The sequence below is a fragment of the Engraulis encrasicolus genome, chromosome 5 (genome assembly GCF_034702125.1).
Source record: "Engraulis encrasicolus isolate BLACKSEA-1 chromosome 5, IST_EnEncr_1.0, whole genome shotgun sequence".
In the NCBI taxonomy this organism is placed as follows: Eukaryota; Metazoa; Chordata; class Actinopteri; order Clupeiformes; family Engraulidae; genus Engraulis; species Engraulis encrasicolus.
Window position 1 is genome coordinate 53,803,822 of NC_085861.1, and position 17,500 is coordinate 53,821,321.

Consider the following 17,500-nt stretch of genomic DNA (forward strand, 5'->3'; position numbering starts at 1 on the left):
GGCCATAATATTCACAGGAGAGCAGGGCATAAGTAAGTACACCCTTGCATTAAGTAGGTTTTAACCCTCAGTTAGTTGCAATATCATCAACCAGACTTGTCCTGTAGTTGCTGATCAGATTAACAAAACAATCTGGTTGTATCTTGTCTCCCTCTTCTTTAGAGAACTGCCTCTCGTCAGCAAGGTTTGTGGGATGTCTGGAGTGCATAGCTTTCTTGACTTCATGCCATTTAATCTCAACTGTTTTTTGTCAGGGCTTTGACTGGGCTATTTCAGAATGTGTATTTCATTATTATGAAGCCATTCTAAAGTCGATTTGCTTCTTAAGTATGGGTTGTTGTCACATTTCAGGACCCATCCTCTTGTGTGCTTCAACTGTGTGACTGACTTCCTCACGTTTTTTCTGTAAAATATCACAATAAACTTGAGTTCATTGTTCCAATGATTATAGCAAACTGTCAAGGGCCTGAGGCAGCAAGGTAGCCACATATAATGATGCTCCCGCCACCATACTCAGAAGAGGAGATGTAACCAAGAATAGCTAAAAATGGGATTCATTCTGCCAATCTAAAATTAATGGGGTTTCTGTCCAAAAAAATATTGCTGCACCTTTGAGGTTTGCGAAAAAGCATTTATATGCTTCATAGAATTACTGCAAAATATTCTGTAGACCAACGTTGAAACCAAAGTTGAATTGTTCAGGGGAACATACAATGTCATGTTTGGAGGAGAACTGGAGAACCACACCTTCACCAAAACATCATCTCCGCCTTTGAGTATGGTGGCGGGAGCATCATTATATGCGGCTACCTTGCTGCCTCAGGCCCTTTTGAGTTTGCTATCATCAGTGGAACAATGAACTCAGAAGTTTATCGAGATATTTTACAGAAAAAAAGTGAGGAAGTCTGTCACACAGTTGAAGCACACAAGAGGATGGGTGCTGAAATGTGACAACAACCCATACTTTAGAAGCAAATCGACTTTAGAATGGCTTCATAATAATGAAATACACATTCTGGAATAGCCCAGTCAAAGCCCTGACAAAAAACAATTGAGATTATATGGCATGAAGTCAAGAAAGCTATGCACTCCAGACATTCCACAAACCTTGCTGACGAGAGGCAGTTTTCTAAAGAAGAGGGAGACAAGATACAAACAGATTGTTTTGTTAATCTGATCTGCAACTACAGGAAACATCTGGTTGAGGTTATTGCGACTAACTTAGGGTTAAAACCTATTGAATGCAAGGGTGTACTTACTTATGCCTTGCTGTCCTGTGAATGTTTATATCTTATGGCCGATGAAAATATGAAAACTTGTAAATGTTTGGGTTGAATTAATTAAAGCAGACTCTGGTTGTTCCTTCTTGCGATTTCCGGGAAGATCAGACCATGTTTTATGACCAATTTTGACAGAAAGGTAAGAAATTTCAAAGGGTGTACAAACTTTTTCCTGGGACTGTACAGACACACAGACACACATACACGCACGCACACACACACACACACACACACACACACACACACACACACACACACACACACACACACACACACACACACACCACAAATCTCATCCTGCATTGATATGATAATGATGTAAATGCACAGCAGGGCGCACCAGCTAGAGAGCTCCAGGGGTCAGCTGTGGTTTTCTGCCTGCAATTTGCCTGTTTCTGTTGCCTGGAGCTCTGGCCTTGTGACCAGGGAGCACTGTGACTGGCCCCACTGAACTGTAATCAAGGCTGGCTTAGCAACTGGACCCGTAGCCTGACAGGACGACGGCGTAAAAGGTTACCATTCTTCATTCCATGGCATTAATTGGGATAGAAACCTTGTGTGTGTGTGTGTGTGTGTGTGTGTGTGTGTGTGTGTGTGTGTGTGTGTGTGTGTGTGTGTGTGTGTGTGTGTGTGTGTGTGTGTGTGTGTTTCCAAGCATGTGATATATGCGTTCCTAGATGTTTGTAAAGCCTGTGTTCCTGTCAGGCTGTAATGGCGCTCATTTGCAAAGCCCTGCCTCTCCTCTGGCGTCCTCCGTCTGTGGCAGATAAATTGCGTTATCTCACAGCGATGACATCATGTCTCAGCCTGCACCACACGCACACACAGTCCAGTCAACCAGACCGGATGACTCCAGTGCCCATCATAAGGGAAGACGACAGAGGGGGACAAAGTGGTCAGTTGTCCCGGTCCCAGCGAGAGAGAGAGGGCCCAAAATTGGGTCCTCATTGCAATGGGAATATTGGGTGGGGGCCCCTTTCGGATGTTTTTGTACTGGGATTGGCAAAAGTCTTCCCATCATATGTACTGGGTTGGATGGATCAATATGGTGGAACAACACTGCCCCCATGTGTTGACTAGGAGAAGTGTATTACATAAGCCTCCTTGAATTACATCATCATCTGCCATTGCTGGCTTGGAGGTTGTCTTGTCCTTTTGTTTGCATGCATGTGTGTGTGTGTGTGTGTGTGTGTGTGTGTGTGTGTGTGTGTGTGTGTGTGTGTGTGTGTGTGTGTGTGTGTGTGTGTGTGTGTGTGTGTGTGTGAACAAATCTGCGATGACAAGTAATACCAAATATGGGTTTTTTTTTCGGTTTACTTGGACATAAAACGCCATGCTACAGTCACACCGCGTTGTCACTTACTGTAAGTGTAAATCTGAGCTAAATTGGGCTGAATTATGTATGACCCGAGCTGGGGTGACGTGAGTGAGTCATGGTAGTCTGATAGCATATGATTTCATAACCGACCTACTCCTGACCCGCCCCCAATCAGAGATGGGTCAATGATCTGAACGGGTCAAGCACCGGGTCACTTGCATCACCACATGCACAGACACACACATGCACACGCATGCACGTGCGCATACAAACACACACACCTACACACACACACGAGAGAAAGAGAGAGAGAGAGAAAGAGAGAGAGGGAAAGACAGAGATAAAGAGAGCTATCTGACCCTGGTGATCCAGCCTAGAGCACAATGTTCTCAACCGGAGGTGACATGGTTGCAAATGACTGTACCAAATATGTCTAAACAACCGTTTTCGCCTCTGAAGTGGCTTTTCACTGATGACTACATTCACTGCATTAGTCTTTCAAACAATACACATTCACGTTTAGTGCGCCTGTAACCCCTGGATCATCTTTCACCAGATCATATTCTGATGATAAGATGACGTTAGGAAAATGTACTTCTGACAAAACACAGCAGTCGGCTCATTCTGAGCCCATCCTGCTACTGAAGCAATGACAATATCATCCAGGTAAAGGGATACTTTACAGTGAAAGGGTCAATAACTGGACAATAAACTCAGACAGAGTGATGAAAGGCTTGGGGGGAGTGCAGGAGAGAGAGAGAGAGAGAGAGAGAGAGAGAGAGAGAGAGAGAGAGAGAGAGAGAGAGAGAGAGAGAGAGAGAGAGAGAGACAGAGAGAGAGACAGAGACAGAGACAGAGACAGAGACAGAGATCGAGTGAGACAGAGATGAAGAGAGGAGGAAGCTAACCACAGACACTGGCACATCTCTCTCTCTCTCTCTCTCTCTCTCTCTCTCTCTCTCTCTCTCTCTCTCTCTCTCTCTCTCACTCTCTCTCTGTCTCAGACGTACATGCACACACACACACACACACACACACACACACACACACACACACACACACACACACACACACACACACACACACACACACACACACACACACACACACACACAAAGGTGAGATATCAACACTGCTGTGTGAGAGAAAGAGCAAGGTCAGAAATCCAGTCGTGCAGACAATCATATTCTGATGTGAAATGTAGCAGATGGAAAAGGAGAAGGCCAAGGCCTACAGGTGTGCCTGAACCCAACCTCACTGACACACACACACACACACACACACACACACACACACACACACACACACACACACACACACACACACACACACACACACACACACACACACACACACACACATACACACACACATACACACACACACACACACACACACACACAAATATGTGCCCTCGGTCTGACCTTACTCCCCAAGAGGATTAAGACACATCATACCTGTGCACACATATCGTTCACATTCTGTGTGCACGCACACACACACACACACACACACACACACACACACACACACACACACACACACACACACACACACACACACACACACACACACACACACACACACACCCCTACACCTGATCTCTATCACCTCTGACAGCAGCATGCATTAATACCCTCAAGGGGCCCTCAGAGACGCCGTCGCAGCCACAGATGGTGTGAGTTGGCGCCACCTGGGGCAGCCACGCAAAGCCTCTGATTGGCAGCTGCCCACTTGATTGACAGCGGCTTTAAACAGGTCAAATCAGTACTAAAAAAAAACGTCTTACAAGCCAAAGTTTGCCTAGTTGGAAATGTCTCTTAAAGGTGCACTGTGTAATATTTTTAGTTGTTTATTTCCAGAATTCATGCTTCCCATTCACTTGTGTTACTTTTTTCATGAATACTTACCACCATCATCAAATTGTAAGTATTCATTATGACTAGGAATTTTGCACCTTTCATACATGAAAAGGGGGATCTTCTCCAAGGTCCGCCATTTTCAATTTCCAGAAATTCAAATTCTTTTCAGAAATTCATTCTTAGCAGAAATACTTAATGTCATTTAGTCATACTAGTAAATATTAGTAGCAAATTTGGTAGTAGGCACCAAGATTTCACTGAACAATGTAGTTGCAATACCTAATCTGGCCTCCATCTTACACAGTGCACCTTTAAGTCTATCAATCCGAGTGGGCTGAACAATAGGGCTGGGAATCGATCCAAATTTCCTGGATTGATTCGATTCCGATCCAGAAGGTTGCGATCCGATTCGATCCACGATCCGATCCGATTCGATTCAATTCGATATCAATCTTTTGTATTGCTGGGTTGGCACTTTAACCCATTTATACCTAGACTTCCAAGACCGACTATAAAAACCTAAATATCTTAGCCTTTGATGCTCACGGAAACATGAAATACCTTGGTATGTGAGAAATAAGCGGGAAACTGTGGAAGAGAGCTACAGGATGTGATTGAGAAAATAGCGCCTATAATGATCTACAAAAGATCGATCCACAAAGTTGTGAATATTTCGATATTGCCCTTTTCGAACACGAATCGATATTCGATCGTGATTCGATCTTTAGAACAATGTCAGTGACACTGGTTAAAATATAGCAAAGTTTGAGAAGGTTGCATTTTTGCAACTGCGTAGCGTCATAATGTTACAGTACATAGCAGAATGTTACAGAATGTTACATCACTAGGTTGGTTGTCTTGGAAGTATAAAATTGTCTGCATCAGCTGTAATGAACGCAAATCAGAGCCAACACAATTTTAAATTATGTGAGAATTATTTGACGCCCCAGAAAACATTAGCATATATTGCATTGTGTGTGTGTGTGTGTGTGTGTGTGTGTGTGTGTGTGTGTGTGTGTGTGTGTGTGTGTGTGTGTGTGTGTGTGTGTGTGTGTGTGTGTGTGTCTGTGTGTCTGTGTGTGTCTGTGTGTGTGTGTGTGTGTGTGCGTGCATGCGCATGAGTGTGTAGGTTACTCCAGATCAGATGGTGTGAGCTGGCGCCACCTGGCAACTGACCACTTGTTTGACTGCCGTTTTGGGAATGAGGACCGCACAGTGGCCCTCATTTATCAAAGCAGCGTACGACGAGAACCATACGTACGCCGTGCATACGTTCTTTTTCTACGACCAGTTGGCATTTATCAAATCTCATCGTAAGCGCAGGAAAGATGGAATCCTACGACTGCTCTCAGATGGTGTACGCCGTTTTCAAGTTGGACTTGAGATGACTATGATCACCAACTTGAGCAGCAGTTGTAGCACAACAACGCATTATCATACATATGTGCCCTACATAATTACAAAATGTTTTTACATTGTATATTTTGGCTATAAGCCAACGTCTACCTGTTTGAATCGGTGCACCCTTCCTGGGAGCGCTGCATTAATCTGGCATTTAGGTCAACAACTGCAAAAGACTTCTAATTTGTCATTTGCAATATAGGCCTAGGCTACAACCGCGTATTGGAATGTGCCTTCAGTCGTGGGATCAAAGACCGACGTCCCTTCTTTTTAACAGCTGGGAGTTCATGCGCACATCAATCAATATAGCCTACAGTAATAATCTCCCGGTTGAGTTTCGACGTTTGATCTCACACAACTATCCGAATATAGGCCTATCTACACCAGACACGTGTGTTTCCGATAACACGTTATAGTCGTCCATAGGTGGTAAAAGAGCTATCCACTCGAAGGACTGGAGCGCAGGAGAGAAGCAGGGCGCACATGAGCGCGAGAAGGACAGCGCACTTGACATGTAAAATAAAACTCTCCTTCTCCAACAAATGATTTGGGCACTGTTTGTTGGCCAGTTTCACGTAGGACCCTTTTCTTGACCTCGTTTACAAAAAATGTTTATCACCATACATTTAAAAAAATAATAATATTCATTGAAAAATATCTTCATTCTGTCTACTGTAGTCAATCAAACATTTCATTGTAACCATAATTATTTGGAAATCAATCTCTATTCCATATTGAGAACCAAAACACTGTTGACTACTGCTGTTGATTATTTCCACGTGTTATTTTGTTGTCTATCTCGCGTAAAGCCTAATTTCAAGCTGTCAATCAACCAGAAACGTGGATGTTTTAGCCGGTTTGCGTCTCTCCATGTCGCAAACTCAGGGGTGCGGTCTCCTTCCCGCCGTTTTAGAGAAGGTGTGACTATTCTAATTACGATGGTTTTCAGACGCTGGATTTATCAACAGCCACTCGCTCTTACGATGAGATTGGAGAGGTACACATGTTTAGTCAATCTCACGTGAGCCTCGTCGTACGACTAGATCTGCGCTCATTTCTGCGATGGTTTCTACGCAAGTTTGATAAATGAGGGCCAGTGTGTGTGTGTGCGTGTGTGTGCGTGTGTGTGTGTGTGTGCATGCGTGCATGTCTCTGATTCCTCTCACAGTATGCATGAGCTGGCGCCACCAGGGGCAGCTATACAAAGCCTGTGATTGGCAGCTTCCCACTTGATTGACAGCTGCCAATTAGGATAACAGCCGCTCAACAATGAAGATCTAAGGCTATTGTGTCCAGTGTTGACCATCACTTCACCAGGTGAAGTTAGAGCGCCAAGGCAGCTAAATATCAGATTAGAACCGGGGTGAAATATGTGATATCAGGCTCATATCACATCCTATCTGGCCCACATCAACTGAAATGAAAGCTGAAACAACTGTAGATCATAAAAAATGCAGCACAAAAAATGCTGTGAAAAGTTTGTCATTGATGCCTCCAAAAATATTTGGTTCCTTGTGTGTGTGTGTGTGTGTGTGTGTGTGTGTGTGTGTGTGTGTGTGTGTGTGTGTGTGTGTGTGTGTGTGTGTGTGTGTGTGTGTGTGTGTGTGTGTGTGTGTGTATGTGTGTTTGTGTGTGGGTGTGTGTGTGGGTGTGTGTGAGAGAGAGAGAGAGAGAGAGAGAGAGAGAGAGAGAGAGAGAGAGAGAGAGAGAGAGAGAGAGAGAGAGAGAGAGAGAGAGAGAGAGAGAGAGAGACTCACCTCCATCCTGAGTGCCGAGGCTCATGCTAAGGCCGTTCTTCTTGCTGCGGAGGGTGATAAGGCGGCTTTGAGAGACCTGCAAAAGGCAAATTGAGTAGACACAACGCTTTATGGATCACAACAGATTTCCAAGTGAATTATTTTTTGTTAACATATTGTATAGTCCTATAAATTACACCAAAGTACACCCAGTGAGGTTAAAACTGATCAAAATACAGCACTGCATTACACTGAAACAATAACAAATCAAGTAAAAATGATGGTTATTATATTATACCTGAGACTGTAAAAACAATGATTACCGCTTTCGGATGAATTACACAGTACACCTACTGTACATTTACATCTGTAACTACTTCGGTTTAAATCACGTCAAACTCTAGCCTGGGAACTCCCATAGTGCCTTTAGTTCTACACAATCATTTCAATCTGAAAGACAATCTCACTTGTGATTAGGTCTGGTGTTAACCAGGCAAACAAAACTGTAATCCAATGGCTACTATGTCTCTGGCTATCAGGACAGAAAACAATAATATCATGTCAGGGGCACCTGCTTGACAGTAGCGAACAGGTGCTTGTGCAGGTGAGGCTAAAACGAAACAGTATCTTACAATGCAGAAGGTACTGAATCAACTAAACACACTTAAAAACATAGAGTTTTCACACCTGGTCCTCTTTAAGTGGACCAAAAAGCGAACCGACAGCAAAAGGACTCAGTTCTGTTTTGGTTCATATTGTGAGTGTATTAAATAAAGAACTCACTGATCTTTCTGATCCTGTTAGGTTCTTATCGTGTTTTTTTATCAAACGTGGTCCTCTAGAGCCCTCCTTAAGTGATTTCAGCTGGTCACAAGTAGTGTAACTTGTCAGAACTCAAAAGCGAACCGAACTGAGACCACGTCAACCAGGGTCTCAGTACGGTTAGCTTCTGAGGGGTCTGGGTACACTTTGCAGCGTTCACATATGCAGCAAAAATGCTGAGTCACTACTCTGAGTTCGCTTAGGCGGCTGAAAGGGACCAGGTGTGAAAACGCTGACACATTCAAGAACAAAGCAACGTCATGTCTGGGGCACCTGCTTCGCGATGCAAGACAGATGCTCACACAGGTGGAACATTTTTTCAAAATATCACAATGGCTACTACACCAGCTAAACAATCAACTGGAAAACAACAGAAATGTTTTGAGACACCAGCCCAACAATAAGAGGACAGATGCCCACACACTTCAAGTTTAAACTAAACAATAAATGAAGAGCTTTGTTGAAAAATGACATGTCCATTTTGGAAAATTTTGGGAAATTGACATTTTTGTATCAGACATTCCGTTGCATTGCATTGCAAAATGAATTTCATATAGGTTTAAAAAGTATGTTCTCAAAATATTTGAAATGCAAGAATTCATACATTGATGATAGGACTTCTGAACAGTCATTTCCAGAAATAAATAGCCAAAGTCAAAAATGGTGGATACATCGTTTTGCAACAAAACTGTGTTTCGTATGATGTACGTACTGTATCATCAAAATACAGTACATGGAAAAACAAACCCCAAAGTCATGTCTGCATCACCTGCTTGACGATGGAAGACAGGTGTTCCCGCGTGCCCTGGCCCGGCTCTGGCCCCGTAGTGGCTGACTCGCCCTCACTAGGGTCACTGCAGGCCACCACTGACATGCTGACTGGGCCACTCACCTGAGGCAGGGGACATGCATATGCATATAACTAACACACACACACACACACACACACACACACACACACACACACACACACACACACACACACACACACACACACACACACACACACACACACACACACACACACACGCACACAGGTACATGATACGAATGTGCACATACAGTGCACATGCATATACTGTACACATGCATACATACACATAATACACAGCAAGAATGCCCTCGCAAACAAGTCCACGTGTGTGCCATCGTGATTTCACATTTATTGTATTTTTCGTGTGTGCTTTAATGTAATATCATATTGCTTCTGTTGCTGTCACTCTCAAACAATGGACGCCATTGCCACTTGATATTGATGGATAATAAGTGGTGAAAATATGACGCGATCGGAAACTGTAGCCCATTGAAAGAGGACACGCCACGTTACAGTAACCTGACTGGAAATATGATGGGCCTGAGGAGTGAGGGAGGAGGCTGATAGACAGATACACTTACCGTCCCATTTTGTTTCCTTAACCTTGAGATGGGTGGCAAGGACAACGCTTTGGATCTAAAGAGAAAAAAAATACAGAAATGAGATGTCAGCAATTATCCACTCAATTCTGTCTATAAACGATTTAATTCATCTTGCTCATGCGTTTCAAATTAATTGAGTTGTAATTACAGTAGCTGAAATGAGGAAGCTTCAATTTACTATCCATCTTGTTATAAAAGCTGATATGCTCAGCTATGACATTTCTCTGTCACCTTGTGTACTTCTATACATCCTCAGAGAGAGAGAGAGGGAGCGAGAGAGAGAGAGAGAGAGAGAGAGAGAGAGAGAGAGAGAGAGAGAGAGAGAGAAAGAGAGAGAGAGAGAGAGAGAGAGAGAGGGGGGGAGAGAGAGAGAGAGTAAAAGAGACAGAGAAAGAGAAAGAGTGTCTATCACTACAAGAAAAAACAGTTAAGGAAGGTATGTTCATATTGTTGATATCCTTTCTTTATAGCCTTTGACAAGTGTCTTGCAGTACCTCCTCCACGTCTTTAGGGGCACACTCACCCAAAGACCCTCTTGATGCCCGTGGGTTTGGTGAAGAGGAGGTCGTCGTACGGAAGCCTCTTGAACTTCTCTCGGCCAACGGCTACGTACAGCTGACCGGCCTCCAGGTCCTTGCCTTCTGAGACCAGGGTCCCTCCCAGGGTGTACAAGCTGGCCAATCACAAGCAGTGATGTGTCTCATACGCCTGAATAATACTTCCCACCGGTATTTTTCGCTTGTCGAGCAAATTACCCTTTCTATCCAATTTAGTGCCTATCATAATATATACTATTATAACCTGCATGGCACTGATCACAAAGAATGTAGAACAAGCTTACAGTATTTCAGATATATCAGACTTAGCCCCTTAGCTGCTTGTTATAACCTTACTGTCACCAAAATTGTAATGGCTATGTCTTAATATGTTACTGAAGGATCCCGGTACTGTCATAGCAATGTTGTTATGATGTAGTTGAGTATTTTCAGCAAATAGTGAATAGGGCCGTCGGTGACCCCATCTGCACTAAGAGGCTACGGTAGTTTTCGTCTTTTATTGTATTTTTTAAATCCTGGCTCCAGATGTGTAGGCATCAGCCCTATGACAGTGATCCAGGCCTACAGACTGACACAGGGCAGGTGCGCCTACCTACGGACTCCACCAAGGATCCTGAGGCCCATTTTCTCGGTGATCATCTCCAGGATACGCTCGTACTGACCCACAATCCTGTGCGGGATCAGCAGCCTCAACGCGGGGTTCAGCAGGTCTCCATTAGCTATCACACTACACACACACGCATAAACGCACACACACACACACACACACACACACACACACACACACACACACACACACACACACACACACACGCACACACACAGGTTGCGTTTGTCTCCAGTTGTGAAAGAAAATGGACACTCACACACACACACACACACAGCTCTGACACATTCACAGTTGAAAGCAATGGCACAATAGATCTCGATAAGTTCAACTATGGTCAGACTTACAAAATGGCACATGGCTCTTTGATGGGTTTGAGGAAGCGTGCTGAGACAATGATGCGATTCGGAGGCATCGGCTTGGCCTACAACAGACAGGGATGTTAGGGTCTGCATGCATGAACAATATTGGCATATCTAGCAGACACATATCATTTCTTGGGCTCTCTTCAACTAACATTGTTGCTGTCCATACCGTCATCTGATTTGACGTTGATGTTTTACTTTCTTATTCACCAGTCGTAAAAAAATATGTTATGGAAATCATTGTTTAACACTATTTTATTATCACTTTGGTCAAGTGCTGCTGTTTGACAGTGGTTTGAAGAGCATTCCATTTATCTTCTTTATTAATATTCATTGCTTTTATCTGAACCCATTTTAGCCTCAAAAAATGCCTGCTGAATGCCTAGGCCCTTTTTAGGAAAAAGCTGCCCTCTGCCTATTAAAACCTAAATATCTCAGCCTCCGAGCACATAAAAATATGATATAGGTTGCATTTAAAAGCTAGTATCCTCGTTTTGCCTTAGAATGTGTTCATTCAGCTCTAACATACCCACATTTTTAATTAAAAAAAACCCTCAAATCTCAAGAGCCTGAACACAGCGTTTGTCGCTCCAGGCGCCAAAGGTCAAACAACGAATACGCAGCATCAGGCGAAAATGGGTTAAATGTGTGTAAATAAATATAGATTGACCTGACTTAGCTTCACTTGAAAAACTGTCCTCAGGTCCACTGTCGTGACAAAGTGACCTACGCTATGCTGCCTAGTGATAGCACAGGTACCTCCTCGTCCTCGTTGGTGGCTGGAGTATGTGCTGCTAATCAAGCTTCATTTTCAGATGTAGCATCATGGAGGAGCCATAATGACCCTCTAAAGGGCCTAGCTCATTAAAACAATCAGGGTCAAGGAGTGTGTGTGTGTGTGTGTGTGTGTGTGTGTGTGTGTGTGTGTGTGTGTGTGTGTGTGTGTGTGTGTGTGTGTGTGTGTGTGTGTGTGTGTGTGTGTGTGTGTGTGTGTGTTTTGTTGATTTCAGTGGTGATTGTGGCAACCATGCACCAAGCTCTCTCTCTCTCAAGAATGTATGTGTATGTGTAGGTGTATAGGTGTGTAGGTGCATGTGTGTGTGTGTGCATGTGTCTGTGCGTGTGTGTGTCTATGTTTTGTATGTGTCACGAAAAAAGGCGGACCCAAACTGACAGTGTCACAGTGTCCGAGGACAGGCAACCACTCAAGCGGTTTTGTTGTCTTTCCTTGACAGCCCCTTCGTCTATGTACTAGAGTAGTACTCAAAGTACCCCTCATCATAACTCGTCAATGATTAACGCGGGACCAGCCATCCATCCACAGGCTGAGACTAAACAACACAGTGTGATTCCCCCCCACTACAACTCAGACGGCCGCCGCTACGCGTCATTAGGCCGCTCGCCTCGCTTGCCTGCCTCGCCTTTGAGTACGGCCATCGGACGCCGGTATGGCAGTGTAATTATTGACCGTTCATTTATTCATTACACAAGTATATTGCCCCGCACTCTCTTGGCTCACACACTGTAAAGAAAGTATAACTTGTCCGCTGAAAGCTCGGCACTGCCATATGTGTGCGTGTGTAGTACCTAAAAGCACTGACCATTCACTTACAGTTGTATATTGAAATAAAAAAATATTGGTAACACTATTTCGCTTCCTCCTTTGCATTGAGCAACCTACATGTGCAGTTACACTGTACGTCCCTAACATTAAGTCTTCCCCTAAATATACCAAAGATTCTTTTAATTATCTGACTATACCACTAAGCAGTGACGTGAACAGACATTTTGGGGGGCAGGTGCTTGAGGGGGTCAGAGGGCATGTGGAACTTATAGCTGCCTTACTGTATTAGGCTATACAGACTATATGTTATATCGAGGCATCTTTGTCACACACTGTTGATCGTCAAGCACAGATGATAAAAAGGGGCATTTTTCATCCAGTGGGGCAAAAGGGGAGGGGCTTTAGCACCACCATGTCCCTATCTGTGAACGCCTATTTCACTAAAGATACAGTGTGAATGCACAATTAAACTGTTGTAAAAACAAATTTATCCAGTATTGCATCATAATTAAATATAAGGAAATATGTTAACACAGCCAAAAGTTGGCTTACAATAGCCTAATGGACAAAGGCTGTTCCCCATATGGATTTGACCATTTGCCAAAGTAGGTTTATTTGATTGTATGACATGTGCATATGGGTATTGTATGGTTAAGCCAGATTAAGTAGTGGAGAGCAGAGAGTGGAGAGCAGAGAGGTTTGCCCTGTTGTCTGTATGCTCTTGATCATACTACAAGGAATGCATTCTCTTTGGATGTAATAAAAAAGATGTAATAAAAAAAAACTATATGTACTTCTTCACCATTCCCTCAAACATACTGTTAACTAGAGAAAAGAACATGGAAGTTCCTTTCGAGAGATGTCTCTTTAGGATATCTCAAGGGCACTGATCACTACCCAAGTGATGCTCTTGTTGCCTAGAGATCAGCACAACACTTGGCAAAGGTACATTCCAAAAGCCTAACTGAACATTTTGCTAACACATAGGTGTCAGACACAGGACAGTGCATGAAGGTTGTTTCCACTTTGACGACGCCAAAAGTCCCCTCTGAAAGTGCAATATTATGACATTCTCTGGCCAAACGTGAGTTGTTGTGACAAGGGAGGTAGCCTATATAGTATGGGGGCCAGCTTACTTACCACACCATTGCCCTGTTGTATTCTTCTCCTCCTTTCACCAATCTGCAAGTAACTGTTAATGCAAAGCAAAGTCTGTGATTAGGCTTTTGAAGCTCTTGTCTTTACACAATAAATATTGTTGCATAAATATATGTTTGTGCCTGTGCTAGCTTTTGCGCGTATTATATGTGTGCATAATTATTGGGCATTCGGTAGAACAATGTAACAAAGTTGACTTTTCTGTACACTATGCAAAGAAAAGTAATTATAGGCTAATGGATGATTGAGAAAAACGTTCAACACATTGAAAACACTTGAAGAATGCATAGGAGGCACTGGAGCTGTAATAATAAGACGGATGACTGTCCACATGCTATAACATTGTATTATAACATTGTTACCACTCACTCCAGTTTCTTGAACTTCTCTCGGCCAGCCGCGACATATTGCTCTCCGTTCCGCAGGTGTTCCAGAGAAGCCACCCGGTGTCCCTCTTTGGGCGTGTAAATATTCCTCACCGCCCCGAAAGGAGCTTTCACGCCACCAGTTACCTCTCGCAGCAAAGTCTCAAAGTTGGACACCCGTTTCTCGTTGATAACCAGGCGTCGCGCGTCGTAGTAAGGATCTCCGTTTCGATAGACAAAAATGTTTTTTACAACTGGTTGTGACAAGAAATTCGGTCTATCTGTTGCGCTCATCGTAAAGCAAAGACCGAACAGAACGCATGAATTGAGACTCGGAAACATAAAGGTGCAGCGGCTACTTAGCGCCGGTCATTTTTCATATGGTGAGACATGCTGCTGTGTCTGTGGGAACGTCCTCCCTGGGAGAGCGCGAGAGGGGGCACGTGCTAGTCCAAGTCCTCTGCGCTCATGTTACACCTGTGACGAGAAGCTTAGAAGTTAGGCTGCAACAGTTAGCCTATCTAACCGACTCAGTGTGATCTCTCCACCATGAAATGGTCGGCAAGAAGAGTACAGATGAAAACCTGCGTGCCTACCCTTTGTGAGACGACTAGGCTGTGTGCCTGTGTTTTAGGTTACCTGTGAGCTGTACACTCTGCGCGGCTCATCGCGCGCGCGCGGCCTGCGACATACACACGCACGCACACACTATTGCGCCACCTGTTATGGGCGCGTGGGTATCATGGGAGCTTGTCTGTTATTGGGGGAGCGTTTCTATAGTAACGGAGAAATTCTCACCTTGCCTAGCGGCGGTAGGTAAGTAGCCTACCTACAACACTGGTGGGATGTCTTATTAACCAGACTGTGTGCTTAGACTGCACCCAGTCTGTCTGCGTTTGGCAGATGGGGCCAAAATAAACAGTACAAGTCGTGGTGGAAGACAGTGTGACAGTTGAATATTGAGCAAAAGTTTACTATGTGTGAATAAAAGAAAACAGTGAGAAGGAGGACGACGTTTTATCCTCTCCACCTAGCAAGCCTTTTAGGCTTTACCTATTTTAATGAGACGCCTTGGGAGGGACACAACTGTACTCTCGGTGGTAGACAGTTCTAGCTCAGGGAAATGTGTTTGTTTGGGGTGTTCTTTTATTACAAACAACACATAACTAAAAGAGTTAGAATTACTTGGAGGCCCTGTCTGTGTGGGTGACACACTTCAGGACACTTCATGCCAGATAGAATGTTGCCTAGAGGGCCTAGGCCTATAATTGGTGCTTCGTTGCTTTTCCCATAGGCCTATAGGCAAACCAAATGCAAACAGAAAATACAAGGCTACTGGTCTAATAATAATATCATCACCATCATCATCATCATCATCATCATCATAACAATAATTATAATAATAACCATATTGCAGGCTATAGCCCTACCTACATTGGCAGACGTTTAAAAAGTGTCCTGGAAAAAAAGCATGCAAAGCATTGTGCATAGGTTAGTGTTAGTAGGCCTAGGCCTAAAGGCTAAGTGCTGGTGTGCTCAGATTTCGTGCTACAGGTAGATTGGTTGTGAAAATAAATTTGATGCACTCACTCAGATTTATTAAAGTGCTTGTCCTCAGAATGACGGCCCACTTCAGACATCAAGGATTTCTTCCCTATGTTTGAAATGATTCCATGTTACAGCATCTCTCCACTGGGTGCCAATACAAACAAGGGCTGATTTCAAAATTCTTCTTCTTACTATACGTACAGCCTATTACCAGCTCCAGTTATTTGTGTGCTCCTTTACCCTTTCATGTAGCCTGATAAACCAGCCTAAATATAGCAGTTGGCGCTGGTTTTCCAGGCTACCTTTCATGCAGACTCTTTGATATAAACTTATTGTCACCAAAATGGTAATGACATGTATTTTTTAATATGTTGCTTAAGACGCTGAGTCATAGCAATGTTGTTATGAATGATGTAGTTGGTCTTCTTCAACAGATAGGGAATAGGATCGCCAAGAATGGCCTCTGCATGAAAGAGCTATGTCCTATTTACCAGCACGGCCACTGCATTCTGCAAATGTTCTCTCAATATCTTAGTTTGTTGCTGATTAGCTTGTGTTACAAGCGTGTATTAGCTTGTAATAAAACAGTTTTCATATTCATGTTTTATTAGGTCACCATTTCATTATTTCATTGTGCATTTTTGTTCTAATTTGAAATTGTATTCTTTTATTATGTAACTTAGGCTCATCAAAGGAATTCCTGCTACAGAGAGCTTTACATTTCTCTACCTGAGGAGGGCGCTGCCATCCTGATAGTGTCATGGCCCTGGAGTCCACCTAGCACCTCTGCAATACTTCACCAGCGTACACTATCTGATGTTGAGGCTGAGGTGATCAAGAGTGCAAGTATTTTCTTGCCATTGTTAAGCCATTGTCCTCATTCTTCTCTTTTCTGTTATAAGATTACCGGTTCCACAAAAACATTTGTATGTAATAATTTATGTTAATTTATATTACAGTATCATATCAAACATCAAATTCAGTGGATGCACATACCCCAATGAATGCACTACACACATGAATTTCATCACCTATCAATACATAATCAGTAAGGAGAGTAGACATGGAAACTTTGCTTATAATGTACCTACCGTACTGGAACGGGAAACCTTAACATTATTGTAAGTGTGTGTACTCTGCTACAATAACCACAAGCCATCCTATTTTACATAGACATTCCACTGAAATACCTCTGATCGCATGCTGTTTGTATGCAGAGGTGGAAGAAGTACTGAAGTTGTGTACTTAAGTAAAAGTAGAAGTACCCTGCGAAAAAAATACTCAAGTGAAAGTAAAAGTTGTTTACCAAAAACGTACTTAAGTAAAAGTCCTAAGTACTAACTTTTAAATGTACTTTTCAGTACAAAAGTACAAGTAGGCCTACACGCGCAATGGCTGTCTTTCTCCATGTCTACCTACTTGATACAATAGGAAAAATTGTCTGCAACGGTTTTCGGTTCCATTTGAACATGACTATGGAGTCCTGTTAATGTTTTTAAAA

At 43.3% G+C, this 17,500-nt stretch overlaps 2 protein-coding genes across 3 annotated transcripts in view; one reads left to right on the forward strand and one right to left on the reverse strand.

Annotated features, from left to right (window-relative positions):
• Positions 1–14,745, reverse strand: part of LOC134449848 (doublecortin domain-containing protein 2-like) — a 36,878-nt gene extending 22,133 nt beyond the window's left edge. The window contains exons 1-8 of the mRNA XM_063199957.1: positions 14,456–14,745; positions 14,069–14,120; positions 11,347–11,423; positions 10,985–11,119; positions 10,359–10,508; positions 9,815–9,869; positions 9,189–9,311; positions 7,619–7,694 (exon numbers count right to left, since the gene is read on the reverse strand). Of these exons, the coding sequence (XP_063056027.1) occupies positions 7,619–7,694; positions 9,189–9,311; positions 9,815–9,869; positions 10,359–10,508; positions 10,985–11,119; positions 11,347–11,423; positions 14,069–14,120; positions 14,456–14,745 (958 nt within the window). The remainder of the gene's footprint in view (positions 1–7,618; positions 7,695–9,188; positions 9,312–9,814; positions 9,870–10,358; positions 10,509–10,984; positions 11,120–11,346; positions 11,424–14,068; positions 14,121–14,455) is intronic.
• A 503-nt stretch (positions 14,746–15,248) lies between these two features.
• LOC134448675 (uncharacterized) overlaps positions 15,249–17,500 on the forward strand; it is a 16,416-nt gene continuing 14,164 nt past the window's right edge. Inside the window, exons 1-2 of one of the 2 annotated variants that reach the window (XM_063198338.1) lie at positions 15,249–15,267; positions 16,683–16,829. Coding sequence is in view for 1 of the 2 variants with exons in the window: in XM_063198339.1 (XP_063054409.1) it covers positions 16,816–16,829 (14 nt within the window). In the remaining variant the exon portion in view is untranslated. The remainder of the gene's footprint in view (positions 15,268–16,682; positions 16,830–17,500) is intronic. The other variant, XM_063198339.1, reaches the window with a different exon arrangement.